Here is a 23,809-nt window from a genome sequence, read left to right as displayed (position 1 = left end):
ATATATGAGCTAGGCATCCAGCTCCTCCCAGTGGGAAGGAGGAGCCGCAGGGTGGGAGGCTACAAGAAACCCAGAAACCAAGATGGCCGCCAGCACATGTCAAACGAAGGAGAACAGCAAGAAGGTAAGACCATGACAGCATCTCTGCTCTCTGCTTACTGGCACCTTCGACTCCCACAGGACATCCAGACAGGCACGTTCTCAGCCGAGCGCTGTAGACATCCGGCCGTCCGAGGGCGTCTCACCCTCTGGGAGCATCCAGCATCCTCCTCTCTTCCCCCTCCAGCGGTTACTGACGGCACCGGCGGTACAGCCTCAGGACTCACCCTCACCGCTGTCTTACCGCAGCGGCCTGACCGCATCGGCGGCGTCCGGCGCGTCTCCAAATGCCTCCTCCGGTATGTCTCTTGGGGGGGGGGGGTCCGGGGGGCGAGTTTAGCTGGTCGGGTCTGGTGGCGGATCGGGTACTCCTCGTATCAGCTCACTGGACGTTGCTCCTCCGAGTCTCTAAGCGTGCACTCGGAGCTGGCGCCATTGACTGGCTCCTCCCCCTCCTCTGCGTGAGAAACACTGTTTTACTGATGAAACCACATATAGCAATTTGTTGGTACATACATAGATTATCTGCTGCAGACGGCAAATATCACCAGATGTAGTTTATAGCCTGTGGTTATACAACCTTATAATCACGTTCTAGGATCACACAATGCAATCAGATTGTACAGTCTTTTTTGGATACACCACTGCTGGAAGGGATCGTTTTGGTTTTACCTCAATAATGCATGACATTTTTAAGGTTTGGCAATTTGCTCAGTGATTGGACAGTCGGATTTACAGTGTATGGCTCTTATTAGCTTTTTGGATATATTTTACTTGTTTCTATACATTTATTCTCAATAAGTATCATTATTATTACTAGTATTTTTTTTTATCGTTTTACGATTGTACAAAGATTGTATAATCTATGGTTCAATTTATACACTTTTTTTTGTCATGTTTTCATACATTTATTTCTTTTAGGTCAATTTGTACCTGGAATGTATCAATTTAATGATAGAGATTATTATTGCTAATTTATACAGGGTGTTTTTTTTTGTGCTCATAGACGGCATGTAAACCTCACGTGCAGGCCGCAGCGCGGCTCGTGAATCTGCCTCCCTGGCCATCCAGATAGAGTGATGGCAGCCAGGGAGGGCGGTGCTGCACGCAAAGTGCAGTGGCTGAACGCATTTATATATATATTTTTTTTGTTTTCTTGTTCATTTGGTTTAGGTTGGCTGGACCTTATGTTTGGATGCATGACCGCATTTTTATGGTCTGTTCGGTGCCATCGGGGGCCCTTGTCAGGTTGGCTGCTCTCCCCGGGGCCCCCTAATTTAATTTGGGGTCGCGGAGAACTGATTGGCCAGGTATTTTGTACTAAGTGGTTGAGACCCCTTATTGTTACCGTTACTTTTTTACCTTAAAATTGTTGGGTTTTCACATTTTTTCGCTGCTTCAGTGCTTATTTTGTTACTCCTTGTGGTTGAGTACTTCTATACCGTTTTCTTCAATAGCCGGATGGGTCCGGTGGACCACTGCTCCCCTGGTGAGTCGAATCTTGCCCAGGATCATGATCCTGGCCAATCCCAGGCGCTCCTGTGGTCCTTCGGGCCCACCTCCTGATGCATATTTGCATTACCAATGCTACCAATTTTATGTTTTTTCTAACTTCATTGGGTTTCCTTTTCTCACCTCTTCTGCTCTTCTCCCCACTGCTTCTCCCTCTCAGCTCTGCCCTCTTCTTCCCCTTCCAGGTCCTGCGGGGCCCATGCTCCGAGGTAAGTTGATCTTCTACTCAATTTTTCCACTATGACGCTGACCTGGTTATCTCTGAATGTTCAAGGTATGAATTTCCCTCAAAAAAGAGTGAAGGTCTTTAAATTTCTCAGGAGAAAGCAAATAGATATCGCTTGTCTTCAGGAAACCCACTTTCCCTCCTCTTCCCATCCTAGATATTTTGACGCTCAATATCCCCAGGTTTTTCCGGCCAATGGTCCGACGAAACAGCGGGGGAAATTAATTGCATTCAGTAAATCCCCTCCCTTTCGCTGCACTAAGCAGGTAGCGGACCCAGATGGTAGGTACCTCTTGCTCCAGGGTCTCCTTCAGAATACTGAGGTTACTGTAATGAATTAAAAAGTGTAATAAATAAATTGGCGCTAATCAATCACAACTTAAATCTCATAAGTGTCAAGAATACCAACAAATAATCATAAAAATCACATAGGTGATGTCGAATACACAATAAAATATATATCAGCAGAGTGTAAAAACAAATAAAGTGCCAATAGCAGGGTAATGATGAGGCTAAAAAGTGCACTGTGCTAAACGGTGATCATAAACTTACAGAAATGTAAACCGAGTAGAAAACTCCACTTGTCACTTAGATGCTAAAAGGTAAGCGTAGCAGTTAGAGGTGACAGTGAGAAAAAGTGCACTGTGCTGGAATGATCAGGAAAAAATGATCAGAGAGGTAAACCATAAAAAATACCATTGATAAAATAATGCTACAGCATCAAAGTAGCAGTAAAAGGGTGAAAACTAGATTAATTCACACTGTGTAAAATCATAATCAAAAACCACAAAATATGTAGATAATAAAACAGTGGTGAAGAACAGTGCTAAAATCACCCTGAAAACCAGGGGGTAACAATGGTTAAAGAAGTAGGAAAAACTGTCCTTGTGTATCTAAAAATATATAAAAAACATTTGTGCACTCTCAAACGAGAGGGTCAAAGATAGGGATCAGTGATGGTGTCTTCACAGGTTGCCGGTAGTGAGGGAAACTATATCACCAAGTAGTGAGCATATATCCATAAATAAGTAAAATGGCCGCTCACCTCCAAATCACTCATGAAGAGCGTTTGTAATAGTTGGTAGTATGGTCTCAGCTGTCGGTATTTCCTCCGCTTTCCAGTAACCAGGGAGGGGAAGGTCACTATTTAAAATAAAGTCATGTTGTGCTGTGACGCAACGCATCGGTAGAAGCCATTTGACTTCACTTTCGGTCCGCGGCCGAGACCGGAATATAGCGGAGATTACCGCTGCGAGCGGTTGTTACTCTGCTATGCTGTTTTACCCATATTGAAATGTGAGTTTTTACTATGTTTTATAAATAAATTTACGTGAATTACTACACTATGAAGTCTCTTCCTCTGTCTATGGTTTGAGTTCAAACCACACCAGGATCCCTTATCCATTGGATGATCGATATTGGTTGTCTTACTACAGAGATTGTGGGGAAAATTTAAACAGTGACCTTCCCCTCCCTGGTTACCGGAAAGCGGAGGAAATACCGGCAGCTGAGACCATAATACCAACTATTACAAACGCTCTTTATGAGTGATTTGGAGGTGAGCGGCCATTTCACTTATTTATGGATATATGCTCACTACTTGGTGATATAGTTTCCCGCACTACCGGCAACCTGTGAAGACACCATCACCGATCCCTATCTTTAACCCTCTCGTTTGAGAGTGCACAACGATTTTTATATATTTTTAGATACACAAGGACAGTTTTACCTACTTCTTTAACCATTGTTACCCCCTGGTTTTCAGGGTAATTTTAGCACTGTTCTTCACCACTGTTTTATTATCTACATATTTTGTGTTTTTTTTAATTATGATTTCACACAGCGCGATTTAATCTCGTTTTCACCCTTTTACTGCTACTTTGATGCTGTAGCATTATTTTATCAATGGTATTTTTTATGGTTTACCTCTCTGATCATTTTTTCCTGATCATTCCAGCACAGTGCACTTTTTCTCACTGTCACCTCTAACTGCTACGCCTACCTTTTAGCATCTAAGTGACAAGTGGAGTTTTCTACTTGATTTACATTTCTGTAAGTTTATGATCACCGTTTAGCACATTGCACTTTTTAGCCTCATCATTACCCTGCTATTGGCGCTTTATTTGTTTTAACACTCTGCTGATCTATATTTTATTGTGTATTTCACATCACCTATGTGATTTTTATGATTATTTGTTGGTATTCTTGACATATATGAGATTTAAGTTGTGATTGATTAGCACCAATTTATTTATTACACTTTTTATGCCTCTATGTATGTGGTGACACTACAGAAAATTGGCTGCTAGTCATATTTTGTCACATTTATCTTATCTTCCACATACTACATTTGTTATATGGTCAGCGCTTAGGTTTCTTTACTTCTACTGTAATGAGTTATTATGCCCCCCGGGGCCTTTCCTGACCCATGTCTGCTCCCTTTAAATGTATCATGTGAGAGGCACTCTTCTCCTGGCAGGTCCCCCTAGAGGTCTGTCTCAGGGACACGGGGGACGCTGCATCACTCACCATACCATGGACCAGGGGACTCCACTCCGAAACAGCTCGCCTCCCACCCTGAGTGGGGGTACTGCTAGCCAAAAGGGGTACGCTGCGACTCAGGGCGTTCCAGGTCAATGCGTCCCGGCGAAGTATCCACTCGCAGGCTCGCACCATCCACTGTGGGTCTGTCGTGGCGAGGCCTGGGCGGACCACAACCTGCTCACACTCGTTGGCCAGGCTGGGAGACCAAAAGGATCTAGATTATCCAGTGCAGAAACCCCAGCCCGGCTGTCACTTGTAGTTCACTAGGAAGATCCCCCTGACACTAGCTAGCGATAGTGAGTAAAGAGAAATAAACATTCTCAAAAGAAAATAAAAACGGAGACCGAAGTCCTAGCAGGGAACCTAGGTCCAACTCCTAAACTAGGCAGCAAGAAACAGATTTTAGAGCACAGTGTGTCTGGGGTAATGTTGTGAGGGACATCCCCTATAGGCGTGTCGAGTGAAAACTTTTCACTGCCTAGTTTACTCCTATAGATGGCGCATTACCCATTAGTTAAGAAGCATTAAGAGCTGCGTCTGTCAGAGGACATAAGAGAAATGTGGAAAATGTTAAGAGGTATGAATACTTTTTCAAGGCACTGTATCAGGACCTCTTAGCAGTGGTGTGGCACTTCTATTCCACCCTCTCTTAAAAGATGTTTAATTTTGGGTACATGTTACATGTTCCAGTCATTTTTAGGGTGGAGCATGTAGCATGTGCCCACTCCTGCAGCCGCTCCCAGATCCACTGTAGTGACAACGAGCCAGAAATCTTCTCCCCGAGCTGACACAATTTAAAAAAAATGCGGTTGTGTGGGGCTCCGGGGGCCCGGCCGCATTATTCATTCACAAAGGTCTGTGAATGGGAGAACTGCAACTACAGACAGCCTTTGCAACTGTCGGCTTGTAGTTCTCAATGAACTACCAAGGCACTGTGAAGTGCTATAGGTAGTTAATTGCCTCTTCCTGTCATTGTGTAACTGCCTACTCCTATGAAGTATGAGCAGATCGCTTACACAGACAGTTTGCAGGAGTCCTGTATAGCCCCGGCAATCGCAATCTAGGTGTTGGACCGTTGGAACGAAGGTAAGTAATTGTGCCAGTAGTTCCACTTTAAGTACTGCATTTCAGTTGATCTGTGAAGACCTTGTGCTTGGCTGCTGGCCTAATAATCTGCCATGAAGAAAATAAAAGCTAATCTAAAATACAGCAGCGTTGGAAGAAATGTCCTACCTGCTCCACTAAGATAGAGCACGTGTACAGGTAAAGCCACTAAAGGCAATTTACCACTTTTTTTTTTTTACAGTTTTTTAAACCCCTATAAGGGCAACAGTATACAAACGCTTAGAAAAAGATATGACATATCAGATAGCTTTAGCCCACCAAATGATAGTCTTCAAAGTGTTAATATAAATCTTTTCATATATGTGAACAGACTAAAACATTCTGTAGGGTAATTCTAGTTAAAAATCTAATTTGAACTGACAAAACAATTCTTTATCACAATATGCTTTTTCTACCAAAAATGTATGTTTTGTACTCGTCCATTGGGAACTAGGATACTTGTCTCGGTCATGTCATGTACTATTTATGTTGGATCCGTATATTGATGGTGTTGTTCTATCCCAATGTAAAATGGGTGACTTTTTCTTTAAAAGTTTATTAAAATCAGATTAAATATAAAGTTACCTTAGTAACTGCATACTCTATACTGCCATTGTCTTCCACAGACAGATCCTTAAGCTTTTCAAAAAACGTTTCATCATAAGGTCCATCCAACAGTAGTGTGCTTCTGCAAAGAAATGCATAGTATTAAAAGCATATAGCGGATTGTTTAAACTAGGTCAGTGAAAATGGCTTTAATATCAAAAAAGCTCCATACATAATCCACTATTCGTATGAAGTCTGACAGTACCAATGTACCCAATTTCATGTACATTTTTGAACCACAGCCACCAATTGATCTCCCAGAGGTTAAAAATACCTCAAAATCAAAATCTTCATGAGTGTCTTTTTTTTTTTTTTTTTTAATGTCCACACCTACTGAACTTGACAAAAAATGTTGGTCTTCTTAAGACCCAGATGTATGCCTTACTTCAAAACTTAAGACAGAAAATAACAAATGCAGGGATAAGGATTATGATTGACTCAAGGGGCTAAAATTCTTGTGATTACTGTAACATTATTTCACCTTCTATTGGAAAAGGATAAACCAAAATTGTACCACGTAAAAGACATTCACTTTGGTAATTACATTTTAAGACAACAATTACAACAGATAAAAAAAAAAAAAAAAACACCACAATACTGCTGGCAGGTGCTGAATAGCAATATCAGTTTGTCATGAATAATATTTTTTGGTCATGAACAAGTATGCAGTCTAAGAGCTGAATAAAATGGCTGCTTTGCCTATTTCAGGTCAGCAAGCCAGTCCAAGAATCCAGAGATGGCCAGTCAACTCTTATTTTCAGAAGAAGCTTAAATCAAAATATTTCTTTCAACACAGGTTTTCTTTAAAATGCATTAGGTGGACTGCTATTCTAGATGTAGCACCCTCCAATGTAGGTGCTAGCAGTGGCGGCTGGTGCTCAAAATTTTTAGGGGGAACCAAAAAGAAAAATTTGCGGCAAAAAACGCGGTAAAAAATTGCGTGACTTTGACGTCACACAAGTGTTAAAGGGGCCTTCAGTAATCAAGGAACAGTGCCTTGAAAAAGTATTCATAGTTACCCCTTGAAATAATCCACATTTTGTCATGTTATTTACCACCAAAAACGTAAATGTATTTCATGTGATAGACCGGCACAAAATTGTGAACTGGAAGGAAAATGGAAGAAAAATGACAAATGTATTGCTTTCAATATTTTATTAACAAAATTCACAAACATGAAAGAAGAAAATCAAACCGCAAAAAGTGACCAGATACTATTTAAAAATAAATTTTGCTCTTCTTTCCCTTTGGCATGCAAATTTTTCTATCACCTTCTGGTTGAAATCTGTCATCTGTCACCAGTCTCTTTTTCATTGACAGCATGGCCAATGCATTCAACCTCTCCTGGGTCATGGTGTTCCTCAGAAAAGTTTTTTTTTCTTTTCAGGGTTGAGAAGCACCTCTCAGCTTCTGCTGTGGTCATGGGTGTGGTGATGAGAATCTTCAGGAGAGTGACAGTCTCGCCAAAGACTTCTTGAAGATTGTTCTCCACAAACAGCTGGAATAGGTCCACAGCACCACGGCAGGTTCGAAATTCTTCCTCGGAGTAGATGAGGATAAGCTCTGTTCTTAACTTACTCCCATCGAGTACAGGATATGTCTTCACAGTTGTGCTAAGTGCATCCTTTGGAAATTCCCTTGCATACTGGTCAAACTTGTCCACTTGAAGCAGGGTGGCACTAACCAGGTGGTTTGTGAAGGAGAACCGCTCCATGGTGTATAGGAGGATGGTATCACAGACCTATCGAGAATGATAAAAAAACAAAATTAGGTACAGTACTGGTGACAAAATGTCAATGTCATGCGTTAGCTCCCTGAGCATCAGAAATGCATGAAACTTAACATATGTACTCAGAATGTCTTGGGCAATTGTATGGGATGCTGAGAAATTATGATTTCAAAAATCACTTAAAATGTTCAGGTTTAAGTTATTATAAAGGAAGATCATATTCAGTGTTTTTTAATCCAGAATTTCTCAGAACTCCATACACATGAACAGGACATTCTAAGTAAATTTTTCTAATTTGTATGCATTTCTGATGGTCTGGGAGCTACGAAGGCTGTAATACCAATGTTGTCCACTAGAGGAAAAAAACAAACAACAAATTTATAGATCACATTTTTATTGTAATAAAAATATTTTTCCTTCCAATCTTCATATCTAAAAGAGGGAGCTAGCAAAAAAAAAAACAAACAATATTTTCTACAAATAAAAACTAACCTCGGTTGCAATAACTTTATGGGCTTCTGGATCAAGCGAGCACCGCCTCTTCGGTTGAGAACCACCTTCACTCATTTCGCCAACCAGGGAATGCAGAGAATCTCTGAAAAATGTAGAAGTAGTAATAATAATTAAAACAACAACATGGAAAAGGATGAATACAGCCGCTACCTGATCTTCTGTATGCCCTGCTGGAACTGCTGGATGCTCCCCTTAATGTGGACTGAATCCATGTCCTTCCGCTGGAGTTTGGCATAGAGGAGGTCCACATGTGGCATGATGTTGTGGAAAAGGGTAAGAAAAAACTTAAAATCCTGATCCTCCAGCATCATGGCAAAGGCTCCTGCCTCTCTGGTAGTAGTTAGGTCAAAGTCACCTGAATCCTGTATTGTTATAAAACAGCGAATGGGGTCCTCTCTGTGCTCAAAGACTGTATTGACGGCACGGCTGTGCAAGTTTCATCTGACACTGCTTGATGTTGGTAGTCTATGAGCAACTACTTTATCAAGAACATCCGTGCACTTTGGCGATCTTGGAAAAAAAACTGGCAAACACTCCAAGGTTAGAAAAAAAAATTCTCACTTTGGATATGCGAGAAGTGGCCTGCTGCATTATTAAATTAAGCTGATGTGCATAGCAGTGGATGTAATGGGCATTTGGGTAAACATCCTGGATCTTCCTTTGCACACCTGCAGTGGCACCCCTCATCACACTAGCTCCATCATAGGCTTGGGAGATGAGTTTACTCTCCTGATCCTCTGGAAGGATGACAACAAGACACTCTTGTAGTGCTGTAGCAATGGAATCAGCTGTAGTTGCATGCAGAGGAATAAACTCAAAAAACCTCTCTTGTATGTTGCTTTTGCCATCAATGTAGCGCAGCACAAGCACAAGTTGGCACTGTGTGGCAATATCAGTGGTCTCGTCGGCCTGGATGGACAGCAAATCACTGTTTCGTGCTTCTTGGATGATGTGTTCTTTCACAGCAGACAACATACAGTCCAATAGCTCGTTCTGCACGGTTTTTGAAGTTCCCTTAAACACAGTGGCGTTCTCGAGGTGCTCTTTCAAAACTCCATCAAGAGAAGCGACAAAATCGACCAAGACACTGAATATCCCAGGATTATCTGATCTCTCACTCTCGTCATGGCCATGCAAAGCAAGTTCAAATGCACCACAAAATTTCACACAGTCTATTATTCTAGACAGGATGTGTCAATTTTTTGTGACCTCTTCATTGTGCCTTCTAATGTCAATCCTGTAGCCTTCATCTAGCTGTTCAGCAATGCTACGCTTCCCAAAAAACTGGAGCCTCATAGCATTGTCAAGATGGCTTCGGCTACTTTCATGCCGCTTTCACTTTTCAGTGAGATGTTTCAAGTCGCAAACCCCTGTTGTTGTCCACAACGTGTCAGTTCCAGGACTTTGAAACAGCAAACAGGGAAAACAATAGAAGGCATGACTCACATCGCACCCAGCTAGCCAACTCCGTCTCTCATAGCAAGTGGTGGAAAAGCTCAGAGTGTAAGCTCGACCACGATCACTTGACTGCTGCTTAATTTCAAAGTTGGGACAATCTGGTCCAAGCACCTTTATCTTCTTTTTCTCTGCATCTGTGTAGGGTAGGGGTTTTGTTTTAAAGATAAAACAGAATTTTCTTTCATCATGGGTAACAAAGTTGCCTCACTTCCAAAATGATCAGTACCTAGGAGTCAAATAACAATATGGGAATGTTTAAAAGAGAGATTCGTATGGCATTGCTATATGCAAGTGTCTATTTAATCAAGAGTTATGATAGTTAGGCTAGGAGGTTTGAAGGTGTTTTGCACGCCACCCTGAAGCCTCGTACACACAATGAGAATATCGAACAAATGCACTTTATTTATTTTTTTTGCCTACTTAATGATTTTTTACAGTGGTCATTATACAGTGACATGTTGTACTGACTACATGCCAATGATCAGAAGTGGTATTGCTGTGTAAACAAAAGCAAGACAAAGGTGCAGCGGCACATGGAAACTGATAGAGATTGTTGATAATATAAATATTACTCCTGGTGACAACCGAGGATTCCCTCATACTTCAGGTAAAGTGCTATGCTAACTTAGCATAGCACTTTACCAGTGTACAATGTAATTGGCCTGGCCTGCGCGGTCTTATATTGTGTACACTCACTGCTAAGCAGGCTGCTGGCCTGGCACTATATATTTATTAATAGTAAATGGCACACAGCGGCCTGGTAGAAGATGGTATAAAACTCAGTAAAATTATTAAAACAGAAAGTTAATATTCTGAAGAGGAGTAATTTCCTATGAAAAGCAATGCTATTTAAAAAGTAAAATAATTTAGAGCCTGCACACTGAATTCTCATAAATTAGTAAATGTCTGCTCATGAAGTAACTCAAACACAGATATATACTGTACACAGGCTGTTAATATTTATAGGCCACAGATACCCTGTGTATGTAGGCCTTAGACATGACCAGCGTGCCGTGCCCCCCATCATCAATGCAGTGCCAGTGACCAGCGTGCCGTGCCCCCAGGGCCATCAATGCAGTGCCAGTGACCACCAGCTTGCTGTGCCTCCATGATCATCAATGCAGACAGGGACCACCAGCTTGCTGTGCCCCCATGATCATCAATGCAGACAGTGACCACCAGCTTGCTGTGCCCCCATGATCATCAATGCAGACAGTGACCACCAGCTTGCTGTGCCCCCATTATCATCAATGCAGACAGTGACTACCAGCTTGCTGTGCCCCCATGATCATCAATGCAGACAGTGACTACCAGCTTGCTGTGCCCCCATGATCATCAATGCAGACAGTGACTACCAGCTTGCTGTGCCCCCATGATCATTAATGCAGACAGTGACCATCAGCTTTCTGTGCCCCCATGATCATCAATGCAGACAGTGACCACCAGCTTGTCTGCCTGGCACAGCCCCCGGGCCCCCCCCCATCAATGCAGAGACCAGCGAGCGTGCATGCCCCCTTCAAAGCAACAAACTGTCAGTGACAGTGTGCTGGCCGGGCCACCTCCTGAGGCAGCACTTGCCGGCTCACTGCTGCTGCTGAGTGCGGGTCTGTCTGCGGCCTGCAGGAGTAGTGTTTCTGGCTCTGCGCCCTGCCTGCAGTGCGGTGCGGATTCAGTCTGGGACTCTCTGAAGAAGTGTGGGGAGTCCTCACTCGAGACGAACGTTCTCTCACCGTCCGACAGTGTCACTCACTGACACTGAGTCTGTCAGGTGACCAGGTCACTCAGTCACTGTCTTCTTCTGCGAACTTCAGATACTTCCAGTCCTCACGCGTCACGTCACCAGGTCCCAGGATGTCCTCCTGTGATTGGTCCAGGCTGGAGTCTGGACCAATCACAGCCAGGACATCAGTAAAGTGGGGAGTGTCGGGGCGCATTGCTCTGCGCGCCAATGACCCCCAGATCAAAAACCCCACCCCCCCATACCCACCACTAGGTTGGGGAGTCTCCCCACTGTGCCCCAATGAGGGCTCTCATTGGGCAGTGGAGGAAACCTGACCAATAGCACACCAGGGCTTGTATCCATCCTGGAAGGGCAGATTCTGCCGCACAGCATTTTGGGAGGGGATATAAGTCTGTGGGGAGCACATGACAGATTGTCTTTGGCGGGAGGCAGAGTACCAGGAAGGAGGGGACGGCTGTCTCTCCTCCTGTCAGGAAGAATCGGGTGACCCAGGCGGCTGGCTTCAGTGGACACAGGGCTGAGCTGAACTGCAGTGAGGATCCAGGTGTGCTGAGGACCAGCGAAAGCATTCTGAGTCGTGAGTACTGCAAACTGCCCCTGGGGGTCTTCCTAGCAGAGGAAAGAACTCTGGAGAAGGTCAGAGAGATCCAGGAGCTAGCTAGCCTGTGCAGACTTATAGTAAAGGGGGTGGGTGCCAGCGGTTGGGCCCTGAAGTGTAAAGTGTTAAGTGTTGCAGCAGCGTTGCAAGTAGCTACCTCAGTCAGTGAAGACTGCAGGGAGCAGTGTAAAGAACTTTTGAGCTGTAAGGAAGTAGCAAAAGTCAAGTTTCAGTTCACAGACCGCAAGTCAGATTCACAAGCGCCAGTAAGCGTTGGTCGGCCTTCAGTCGGCGTCAAGACAGTGCTAGGTGGCATTTTTCTCAAGTGTCCCAAGTTTGTACCTAGTTGAGCCAGAGGAGTATCCCACTCATTCCCATCTCCCATCCAAGTTCCTACAATAACATTAAAAACCAAAGATGCCGGCCTGTTCATTGTCTCAGATCTCACACCTGGGCAACAAGCTTAAATGCGCTGTTGGTGTTAATGGTAACCATGGCAGACCCACATCAGGCCCAATGCCTGGAAATACTGCTACATTTGGGGGCTTGTCTGGGATTTTGCCATGGGTTACTGGGTCGGTTGCTCCTAGCAACGGCCAAAGAAAAAGTCATAAATCTCAATTTTTGTGCCCAGAACTGTTTTTTGGAATTCAAGCCAAGTGTGAGACCGAATCTGCGGGAAGCAGGGAGAGTGGGATGAAAATTGAATTGCACATGGAAGGTTCCCCATGGCAATGCAAGTGTCCCAGCAAATCCTGTAAAATGATGGGAACCTTCCACATGGACTATGACATGTCCTCCGCTATCAGGTATTGGAAAGCGGCGGGGAAAAGGAGTGAAAGTGTACAAATGCTGCAACTGCTTAACAGGGAGAGGTCCCGCTGGGGACGGAGAAGATGGTGGCTGGGGGCACAAGGAGCGAGGTGTGTGTACAAGCTATATGGATTGATGTTGACCGTGCTGCGGACAGCGGGACATTTATTCTGTATAGTGAGTGCATGGATACTGTGAAGATTGCAGTCGGCCATGCCTGGGAGAGGCAGTGGGACTATCTTCGGAGACAGTATGGAGGGCCTTACTTGCACATGTGGTGTCAGGGAGAGGACTATTGACCATGCTTATGACAGTGGGATATTACTCTTGCCTAGCAAGGAGGGACATCTGGCTTCAGGAGGAAAAAGGCGCAGTTGTGGCCCGGGTACAAGTAAGAAGAGTGGATGCATGTCTGGCAAGTGACATGGTCTGCTTTACAGTAACTTCCCTGTGGGCTAGAGAAAGAGAGCATGGCAGGGGAAGAGTTACTGTACCGCACAGGAAAGCGCGATCCACACAGACCTGCCTAGAAGGAGCCACCACCCAACAAGGCAAGAGGGTGGAGATAGCGGGAACTTCCAGCCAATCAGGAGTGACCAAGGGAGTCCTATTAATACCCCCTCCTTTGGGTGTGGCTGCGAGGGAGACACGTGTAGGAGAGAGAACCATGGCATTTGTGAGAGAGCAGAAGAGTGTGACCGCTATCACCGCATCCATTGGCGGAGATCCTGCAAGGCAGACACCGGAGCAGATCCACCAGCCCAGCCCGGCCCACCTATCGTATGGGACACAGGCATCCGGATGACCCCTGAAGGAGGACTCGTGCTGTGCACAGGAGGTGGCCTAGAGCACCTGGGAGCGGTATGTCCTCAATGTGCAAGCATAATTTTGAAAGTGCAAGCGTGGGTCCAGTGTGGGCAATGTGGCTATCTGCTGCTGCGGGCAGAGAGGAATGAGGGCCGGCCCAAGAAGCTGTATGTGACTTGGGAGTCTGGACTCGCTCAGGAGGTGACCGTTGCAGAGTCCAAGTTCCTCCACGGAGCCAGGAGGGGCATGCTGCGGTTGATGATGAAGCTGGAGGCCATGCCAGTGGACAGTGGGCCAGCATTATCTGTAAGAAGGACTCGATCACAAAGTTCTCTGGGGAGAGGATTCATGTCAGTGCAAGTGGCCGGAAGATGCATCTACTGCAGCGTTGGCAGGATCTGCTCCTATTTCAATTCCACAGTGTACCAGGCCTACGGCCATTTAAGCCTCACCTACGAGTACTGGTGGTGAGGAAGAAGAGGCTGGTGCTGTGAACCTAGGATCCCCATCCTTCCAATGCAAGTACAGATCCATAGAGGAAGGAATGGATGATTGGGGATCAGCTGATGAGACAGAGTGGGACTGGGGGTCAGAAGCTCCCCAGGTCCTGAACTGGTTATCCCTTTCGACAAGGAGACCAAGGAAGCAATGGAAAGAGGGGAGTTGGCACAAAAGTTGGGGTTTTGCGAAACCTATGTGAAAAGGATTCCCGATTTAACTCCTCCTGCTAACATTGCCCGGGCTCGGGATCAAAATGCAGCTTATGAAAACTTAATTCAGCGACTGGAAACTCCATTTTCTCTGCCTGGGAGGGGCAACAGGAAAATCCTTCCCAGACTGTCCAGAATGCAGAGGTGGATGCAGCGCAAGGTGGTGCTAGAGCATGGGTACGATTACCCTTATGCCCCAAGAGAAGCTATGATACTAATAGAAAAGCAAAGAGACTTTTGGTGCGATGAGGCTATATGGGACTTCCTCTTTACACGTATTCCTAAGCCCTATAGAGATTTGCCAGAAGATGAGCTGAAAGAGAGATTTACTGCTGTTAAGGCCCAATGGAACTAAGGGCGTTCAATTTACAATCGACAGGGGGGGGAAGTCCCCCACCCAGATGGATCGGGCCAGGCCTGGTCTGCGAGAGTCAAGGATTAACAAGGTGCTTATGTTCGGGTTCCTCATCCAGACTACTATATTTTAACAAGAAAAGTTCTTCTCAAAGCTTCAAACTGTGCATTCATGGCTGGCTAACCATCACAACTGACCAAACAGACTGTGCAAGAAAAAACATGATGCTGAATTCTACAGGTCTTTTCTGTTAAAGATGTTATGTTCATTTGCAGACCCCTTGGGTCATCGGATTAGGGTCTTAAGGAAAATACTTGGCTAGGAGGCACTGTGTCTCACTTCAAAGAAAGGACTCTGCACAGATAGCCAGTGTTAGGTACAGATTTCCCAGAAGAGGGGAGAAGTGGGTCCGGCGAGTCAAGACATTGACCAGCAGAGGTAGTCAGGGAAGGGAGTGAGAAGGTCGCCCTGGATAGGAGGGTCTTCTCACTCAACTGCTCAGTTAGTTAGTCTTGTATTTCTTCATGCAGTTGACTTTTTCCTTCCATTTTCTCTATAGGTGGGTAGAGATAGACAGTGAGGGAATGTAAATTGTATATTATTTGAAATCCCCACCAAGCGAGTTTGTTTGGTGGGGGGTGCATCAGTTTCATGCACCTAAAATTGTTTGTATATTTGTACAGCAAAGAAATGTATATCTATATTTTTCCACCTAATTTATTTGTAAATTTGTTTTTTCCCTTTTCCCCCTTTCCAGGTTTGTGGGATACTCCTGAGTTTTTGGCTGAAGTTTTTGATAGGAGGCGACTGCCTCGGAGTCAGTGGGGACATGACTCAAATTGGTGGAGGGTGGATGTAGCACCCTCCAATGTAGGTGCTAGGTAAAGTATAGCGGGCCTTGTCTGCTTATTAGCAGGACCATGTTTTCAGCTAGGCTGGCATGTGTTCCCAGTTGTGCATGTTGTGTTGGGGAGTCTGCCCACTGTGTCCCAATGAGGGCTCTCATTGGACAGTGGAGGAAACCTGACCAATAGCACACCAGGGCTTGTATCCATCCTGGAAATGCAGATTCTGCTGCACAGCATTCTGGGAGGGGATACAAGTCTGTGGGGAGCACATGATAGATGGTCTTTGGCGGTTAGCAGAGTACCAGGAGGGAGGTGACGGCTGTCTCGCCTCCTGTCAGGAAGAATAGGGTGTCCCAGGCGGCTGGCCTGAGTGGACACAGGGCTGAGCTGCAGTGAGGATCCAGGTGTGCTGAGGACCAGCGGAGCATTGGGGTTGAGTTACAGGAAAGCATTCTGAGTCGTGAGTACTGCAAACTGCCCCTGAGGGTCTGCCTAGCAGAGAGACCACTCTGGAGAAGGTCAGAGGGATCCAGGAGCTAGCTAGCCGGTGCAGAATTATAGTAAAGGGGGTGCAAGTGGTTGGGCCCTGAAGTGTAAAGTGTTAAGTGTTGCAACAGCATTGCAAGTAGCTACCTCAGTCAGTGAAGACTACAGGGAGCAGTGTAAAGGACTTTTGAGCTGTAAGGAAGTAGCTAAAGTTAAGTTTCAGTTCACAGCCTGCAAGTCAGATTCACAAGCGCCAGTAAGCATTGGTCTGCCTTCAGCCGGCGTCAAGACAGCGTTAGGCGGCATTTTTCTCAAGTGTCCCAAGTTTGCACCTAGTTGAGCCAGAGGAGTATCCCATTCATTTCCTTCTCCCATCCAAGTTCCTACAATAAATTAAAAATCAAAGATGCCGGACTGTTCATTGTCTCAGATCTCACACTTGGGAAACAAGCTTAAATGTGCTGTTGGTGTTAACGGTAACCATGGCAGACCCACATCAGGCCCAATGCCTGGAAATACTGCTACATACATAATAAAGTTAGTAGACACAAGTTTCCGACTTAGGTAGCCAAATGTCACTTAAGATTTCAAGTGTCCTCAAGAAAAAATTGTTTACATTTGAGCTCAATCTCAGATGAAATTAGGTTAAAGCGATTGTAAAGTCTCATATTTTTTCCTATAAAAATAACAAACATGTTTTACTTACCTGCTCTGTAGCAGTAGATTTGCACAGAGCAGCCTGGATCCTCCTCTTCTTGGGTCCCTCTTCTGCGATTCTGGCCCCTCCAACCTGTTCAGTGCCCCCCACAGCAAGCAGCTTGCTATGGGGGCACCCGAGCCGAGTCACAGCTCCCTGTGTTCATTCAGACACGCAGCCCGGACCTGGCCCAGCCCCTCTCTTTCCTGATTGGCTAGCTGAGTTTGATTAACAGCGGCAGTCAATTGCGCCTCTGCTGTGTCTCAGCCAATAAGGAGGGAGAATCTTGGACTGCTGAGACACTTGTGGACATTGCTGGACAGAGAGGGACCTCAGGTAAGTTTTAGGGGGGCTGCTGCTCACAGAAGGTTTTTTATCCTAATGCATAGAACGTATCAAGATTAAAAAAACCTTCTGACTTTACAACTCCTTTAACTAATTCATAGAAGAAAATGCATAATAATGAAACACATGACAATAGCAAATGTACACGGCTAATATTCAATAGTATATTAAAAAACTGCATTCCAGATTTTAAAAATATCTTTTTGCTCCAAAAACTTTTTACCCAATTATTTACAATGAGCATGTGTTTCAAAATTAGACTAGTAGATAATAAATATCTGGTGATCCTGCATGATATTTCTTGTTCAAAGTGGCAACACTATGCTAGCCAATGCACACTCTTCGGTGTCTTCTCGTGTTACATTTTTGAGCCCTGCATTTTCTTTTCTCAACCCCACCTCTCAGCTATCTGCCTCACATAACACTTGAACATGTTATGCAGGGTGGCTCCAGCATTATGACTTACAGCAAAGCACTCCTGCAGCAGTCATGTAGAAAACACAAGGGGAAAAGAAAAGAGTGGCTCCAAGCCATAACAGTGTAGTATTTAGATATATTTTATTTAACAGGTAAAAATCAATTATATTGCACTCATAAGTGTGGATCAGTATGTGTAAAGCACTTGTCAGTCTTGGATGATGTTAGGCTAAAACAGGTAAAGCATCTGGTATTGTGGGAAGCTCAGCTGCCAGTGTGTAGGTATACACTGCAGCCGTCGGGTACAGGAGACACCGCCAAATCCGGCAGGAACTGGAGCCAATGATTCACAAGAATAAGCAAGAGAGCAGAGTTATGATAGTGTGGACAAATCAAACACTGCAAAGGTACCTGGAATATGCATTTCAGAGGCTTTTCCCTGTCTCCTTTTTCAGTCTGCCATTCAACTAACCTCTGGGGAATATATAACAAAGATCCTCATTGAAGATTATTCCTTGCCGCGCTCGCACGAAGAAAGATTAAATCCAAGTCCAGTAAGGCCCCTCACACATGTGTGCGACTCCAAAGTTGCTCCGACTTTGGAGTGCAACTTTGACACAACTTTGGATGGGTGCAACTTGGATAAGAATTTGGCTTTAAGTTTCTTTTATAGTATTATCCCACGCACTGGAAATTATATATGGAAAAAATTAAATGTGGAAAAAATTGTGGCAAATAATATATTTTGAGTATGCAGCCTGCCCTATATTTCCTAAAGGAAATCCAATAAGTGAAAACGAGAAAGTGTGGGGTAGGCGCTCCTCTCCAACATGTGACTCCTTCAGGTGAATAACTGTGCACCTCTGTGCTATGTGATACCAATATATAAATAAATCAGGTGTCATCCTAAATGATGAAATGGCATAAAACTATAAATTCATAAATACAAGTTAATGTCTTGCTTAAAATAAATTCAATATTAAGAAAAAAATATACTGATATGAAACAATGGTGAACCTAGTGTTTCCCTGCTGCCACTAGAGGGAGTGTGCAGCTTAGAAAGAATAGCTGTGCTGACTACAATAGTTAAATAAATATACTGATGGTGCTAATAAAGTGCAATGCCAATGTGCAAAAAAGTGCAAATAATAATAAATGTGATATAAGCAAAAATATTAAAAAGTCCAACAAATTTTTTTTTCCAAAACTGCAAAGTCCGTATAGTTTCCCAATATTTTCCAGTGTTTAAAAGCAGGAATCAATGCAGAAATGCTGAGTGACCAAATGGACATAAAAGTGCTTAGTGACTTGTGCCTTCTTCTTTGTTAGTTCTCTGGTGGGTACACACACATGTGCTCTCCCCCTACGTGAATGTACTCACCGGAGCTCCTCACCCCAACAGGGGTATATAGCCTGGTATATATCCGGTATGTAGGTCTCCTCTCCTTATCCTGGGTGCTGTACTTATTACTATTCCACCATGGAAAGACAAGAAAAGCTCACTTGGTGTAGTATATCAAGTTCTTTATTTCAAATAAAAATATCCACTTACAGTTTAGAAATCCTCTATCCGGTACCACCGTGCACTGCGGATGTCCGGATCCGTGCGATTCACGGTTCTCAAACCAACAGATGCGGAAGTGATGCAACGACGCTAAGTCCCGCCCTACGTATGTTTCCTCAAATGTGACGTCATTAGGGGCAGCGCCATGTTGCCTCACCTCCGCTCATATATACACTCCACGTTACTAGGCAACCGATTGGCATGGTCCGCGCCATATTGAAAATTTTACTGCTCGTGACACCAGCTGCGGAAAATATATCCCGGAAGTATATTCATGCTGTATCATGCTGATGTATTGTTTGAATGGCAGGAAATTTAAATGAATCCAATGTTAAAAATGTGAATTAAATGTTAAAAGGCTGCTATAAGTCAGTAGTTTGGATATATTAATATTATAAAACAATTACATCTTTATTTGGCAAATATTAATCTTCTAAAACACATGTAAAAATCATGATAAAAATATATAAAAAATATATATAAAAAACAATTTTCATATGGAGAAAACTAAGTAAAGGTTGAAAATACATGATTAGAGGTGTGGTAAATTATGAACAAAAAATGTTTCCCTGGAAAAAAACAGTGGAGGGAATTGAAAAATGTGTTTTTAATTAATAAGTATAAATTAAATATAAATTGAAATTATTCTATATATAAAAAAAAAATTATATAATTAAATGTGTATAGTTCCTATTATTTAAACCTATTGAAGGATGGTGGTGATGTAAAAGAATGTTATACGTGTATAAAAACGCTTTTATTACAACTGTGCGCTGGGACAATACAGGTGTCTTAGAGGGGAAAATTAAGTATTTTTAAATATGTCAAGGCGAACCTGTGTTGCTGTAGACAATATAAAATATATTTAAGTGATGTTATGTATAAATCTTGTGCGGAAAATGTATATATAGATGGAAAGGAAAAAAGTATGTGGTCCAAACTTTTCTTATGGTGTGTGGTCATATATAAATGGGAAGGTGAAAACATTATATAAAATGGGAAGGTGAAAACATTAACAATGAATGGTACGGATCAACAAGGTATGGTAATGAAGGGAAATATCATATATAATTATAAAATATTTGGCAATTGTTTGTAAATATGATCGAGGGTGGAAAATGATGTATATAAATACTATGGTCTTAATTGTGTGAGCTTTAAATATGTTAAAAAACTAATGAATAAGGATGGGCCTACGGGTTGCTTAAGAAACAGTTTAAATCAATGTCTATGTTTAAGCCCTCTGGTTGGAGTGTAATTAAAAGAAAAATCCATTTGTTCATATTTTGGGACACTTTTACTCTTGTTTGTTCCCCGCCAGTGATCTTTTATTCTGTCTATCCCGTAGAAAATCATATGTCCTGGATCCTGTGAGTGATATTCTTTAAAGTGCCTCGACACACTATGTTTGGTAAATCCCTTCTTTATATTCTTAATGTGTTCTTCTATTCTTATATGTAGAGGTCTTGTAGTTCTGCCAACGTACTGTAAATTGCATGGACATTCCAGTACATACGTCACATGTGTGCTATTGCAGGAGATCAATTCACGTATTTTAAATTCTTTACCATTTACTGTGGATGTAAAGGATTGTTTTTTTTTTTTCTGGGTTGTTTTTACTTCTCCTGCAGGCAAGACAGGATTGGCATCTAAAAAAAGCTTTTATATCGGGACAGATATTGATCTCTCTGTGGGGATCTATAACATTATGGACTAATTTGTTTCTCAAATTTGGTGCTTTTCTATATATAAATTTGGGGCCTTGTCTGAAGTATTTTCTTCAGGGTTTTGTCCGATTTCAATATGTTCCAATGTTTTTTTATAACCTTTTCTAAACCCTTGTATTGTTTCCAATAGTCCGCGATGAAGGCCATTTCCATGTTGTGGTTGTTCTTGTGGTTTTTCTCTCTTAATAGGGTCTCCCTATCCAAATTTCCTATTTGTGTTTTTATCTTATCGAGTTCCTTTCTCTGGTATCCCTTTTCCAAAAATCTATCCATCAATATGTTGGGCCTGTTCTTCATAATCTGTTAAGTTGGTACAATTCCAGCGCATTCTTAATAGTTGACCTTTCGGTATGTTGCCTATCCATTTCGGATGATAGCAACTGTTGGTAGGAATGTATCCATTTCTATCCGTTTTTTAAAAAAAAATTTTGGTCCCCAGTTTTCCATCAGACAGCTGTCTCCATTTAACCCAACAGTTAATACTTTTTTTTCTCCAGAGCTGACAAATGATCATGGTGCTCGCTTTGTACCCTTATGAATGGCCCTGCATGTACACGACAGGGCCTATCTCCCTATATATAATGTGAGGTTTGCAGTGGTGTTTCATGGCTTTGAGACCCTGGGACCTAACTGCATCAATTCATATTCGGCCGTGACCTAAACTGCTAAAGAATATACATGGCTGTAGTACATGTCTGTACACTGTTGCAGGCTTCACAGAATATGTTTCGGTAACAGCTTTCAGGTACCCCTTTTTTTTTTTTGGATAAAAGTACATGAGGAAGGCAGCGCATGAACCACACCGGGATGCAATGGATAAGGAAGTCAGGTGAACATCCAGTATAGAAAGGGTTAACAGTTTATTGGTATTGATAACCGAAAAACAAAGTACATAAAATGCTTACATCCCCCTGGGCTGGAGTGGACAAGGGCACCTGGCAGCAAGCAACACGTCTCCCAGGACTGCCGAGCAGTTTGTGCACAAAGCCGGGAATCCAGCCTACGCGAGGATGAAAGGACTCTGCTGTAGTTCCGTAGCGGTGACATAAGCCGGACAGGCGCCACTTGCGTGGACGTACCAGGAACCAGGGTGGACCACAAGCTATATGGTTGCCATGACTACATGTTTCACGCTATGCGCTTTATCAAGTCATGGAAAGGAATGGCAACAGGGAAATTTAAAGATAGAGGAAGGGGCGGGACTGTGATTACAAACTGGGAAAAGGTTTGATTGCATTTTTAACCTCTCGGTGCCCTTATCTCCCTCCTTGGTAACATAAAAGTTTAAAATACGCACAAATTCTCTCAATTAAAAAAATATAACAATATGACAATAATAATAATAATAACTGGAGGATGCATTATATAAAGTATTGAATATAAAATATAAACACACAGTTGAAACATCAGAAATTAAACAGCACTAGAAATAGATGTCAGCAATATCACTTGATAGTATTGTTGTGTGTAATTGTGATACATGCACACATCAGAATGCATTAAGAAATTATGGTGCTAATTGCTAATGCACCCAAGCAAAAAAAAAAAAAAGTCTCCCATCCAGGTACTAACCAGGCCCAACCATGCTTAGCCTCCGAGATCAGACCAGATCAGGCATGTTCTGGGTGATGTGGCCGTAGGGCACATAAAGGGAAATAAATAAAAGGTGAATACTTAATAAGTCTGCGATGTTCACCGACTCGTGTACGTAATGTACGCATAGTGCGCCCTATGTAGATGGGGTACCTAAGGACATAGACCACAAACTCCGTTGAGCATGTAATAAATTGTTTGATGCTAAACAATCTCTCTTTAATGTCTCTAATGCCAGTCAATCCATGTGGGATGGACTGGCACGTGAGACACCCTCTTTTTTTGCACTGAAATATTCCGGTCCTATGATCAAAATATGATCTTATGTCAAGAGGCAAACTATTTTTGTTGGAATGTAATTTACTTGGAGACAGAATGTTTTTAAGTGTTCGAGCTCTCCTAAACGTCTCCTGGGGAGCAGGAGGTAATGTAGGGGCTAAACGTTGATCGAGCTGGAGGAACTTGTAGTGCTTCTTTATGATGCTAGATATGGCTCTATATTTGTCGTTGAACACTGTAGTAAATCTAATTGTGCCCTTATCTTGGGTATTTGCCTTGCAACGTGTATTCTTATCAGAAATCAAATGGGCATCAAAGGCTTCCTTTACTAAAGATGGAGGGTACCCTTTGTCTATAAATTTGTTCGTGATAGAGGAGCCCTGTGTAATGTAATCATCCACCTTGGTGCAATTCCTCCTTAGCCTGTTGAACTGGCCTCCAGGAATGTTTTTCTTCCAGGAGGGGTGGTGGCAACTAGAGTAGTGAAGATACGAGTTGCCACTGGTAGGCTTGGTGTGATTCCTACTAATGATGGTGCCACCCTCATGGGACAAAACAAGATCTAGAAATACTAATTCTAGAGGATCTAACACATGGGTGAAGGATAAGCCCATGGGGTTGGCATTACAATGATTAACAAAAGAGGAGAAGACATCCGGGCCACCGTCCCAGATCAAAAGACTATCATCTGTATAACGCCCATAAAACACTGTGTTGGGCGAAGGGGTTGTGTGCCCAGATGTACCTCTCCTCCCAAAAACCCATTGTGAGGTTGGCATAGCCTGGGGCAAAGTTAGCCCCCATGGCAGTGCCTTTGACCTGCAGGAAAAACTGATCCAGAAAGGTGAAATAGTTATGTCGCAGGCAAAATTCAGTGGCATCAGCTAGAAAAATGGCCTTTTCTGAGTTGATGTCACCGGCCTTTAGCAAGAAATGTTGGAGAGCAGCAAGGCCCACCTCATGGGGGATGGATGTGTAAAGGGACAAAACATCCAATGATGTCCACATATAATGATCTTCCCAAACATAAGGTTTGAG

General features: G+C 43.2%; 2 protein-coding genes across 2 annotated transcripts in view; both read right to left on the bottom strand.

Moving 5' to 3' along the window:
- Positions 1–23,809, bottom strand: part of IPPK (inositol-pentakisphosphate 2-kinase) — a 957,415-nt gene that overhangs the window by 246,579 nt on the left and 687,027 nt on the right. Inside the window, exon 11 of the mRNA XM_082265219.1 lies at positions 6,071–6,173. Coding sequence (XP_082121345.1) covers positions 6,071–6,173 — 103 coding nt within the window. The remainder of the gene's footprint in view (positions 1–6,070; positions 6,174–23,809) is intronic.
- On the bottom strand, positions 7,380–8,997 carry LOC309561642 (uncharacterized protein; the record flags this gene model as incomplete). Its single annotated transcript, XM_082265638.1, has 3 exons — positions 8,484–8,997; positions 8,313–8,415; positions 7,380–7,832 (listed from the first exon to the last, which is right to left on the bottom strand). Exons 1-3 carry the CDS (start codon positions 8,642–8,644, stop codon positions 7,380–7,382), a joined length of 717 nt encoding a protein of 238 aa, XP_082121764.1. The 5' UTR covers positions 8,645–8,997.

This window comes from Pelophylax lessonae, assembly GCF_965119305.1.
Source record: "Pelophylax lessonae genome assembly, chromosome: 8".
In the NCBI taxonomy this organism is placed as follows: Eukaryota; Metazoa; Chordata; class Amphibia; order Anura; family Ranidae; genus Pelophylax; species Pelophylax lessonae.
This window is presented reverse-complemented; position numbering and strand designations above follow the sequence as displayed.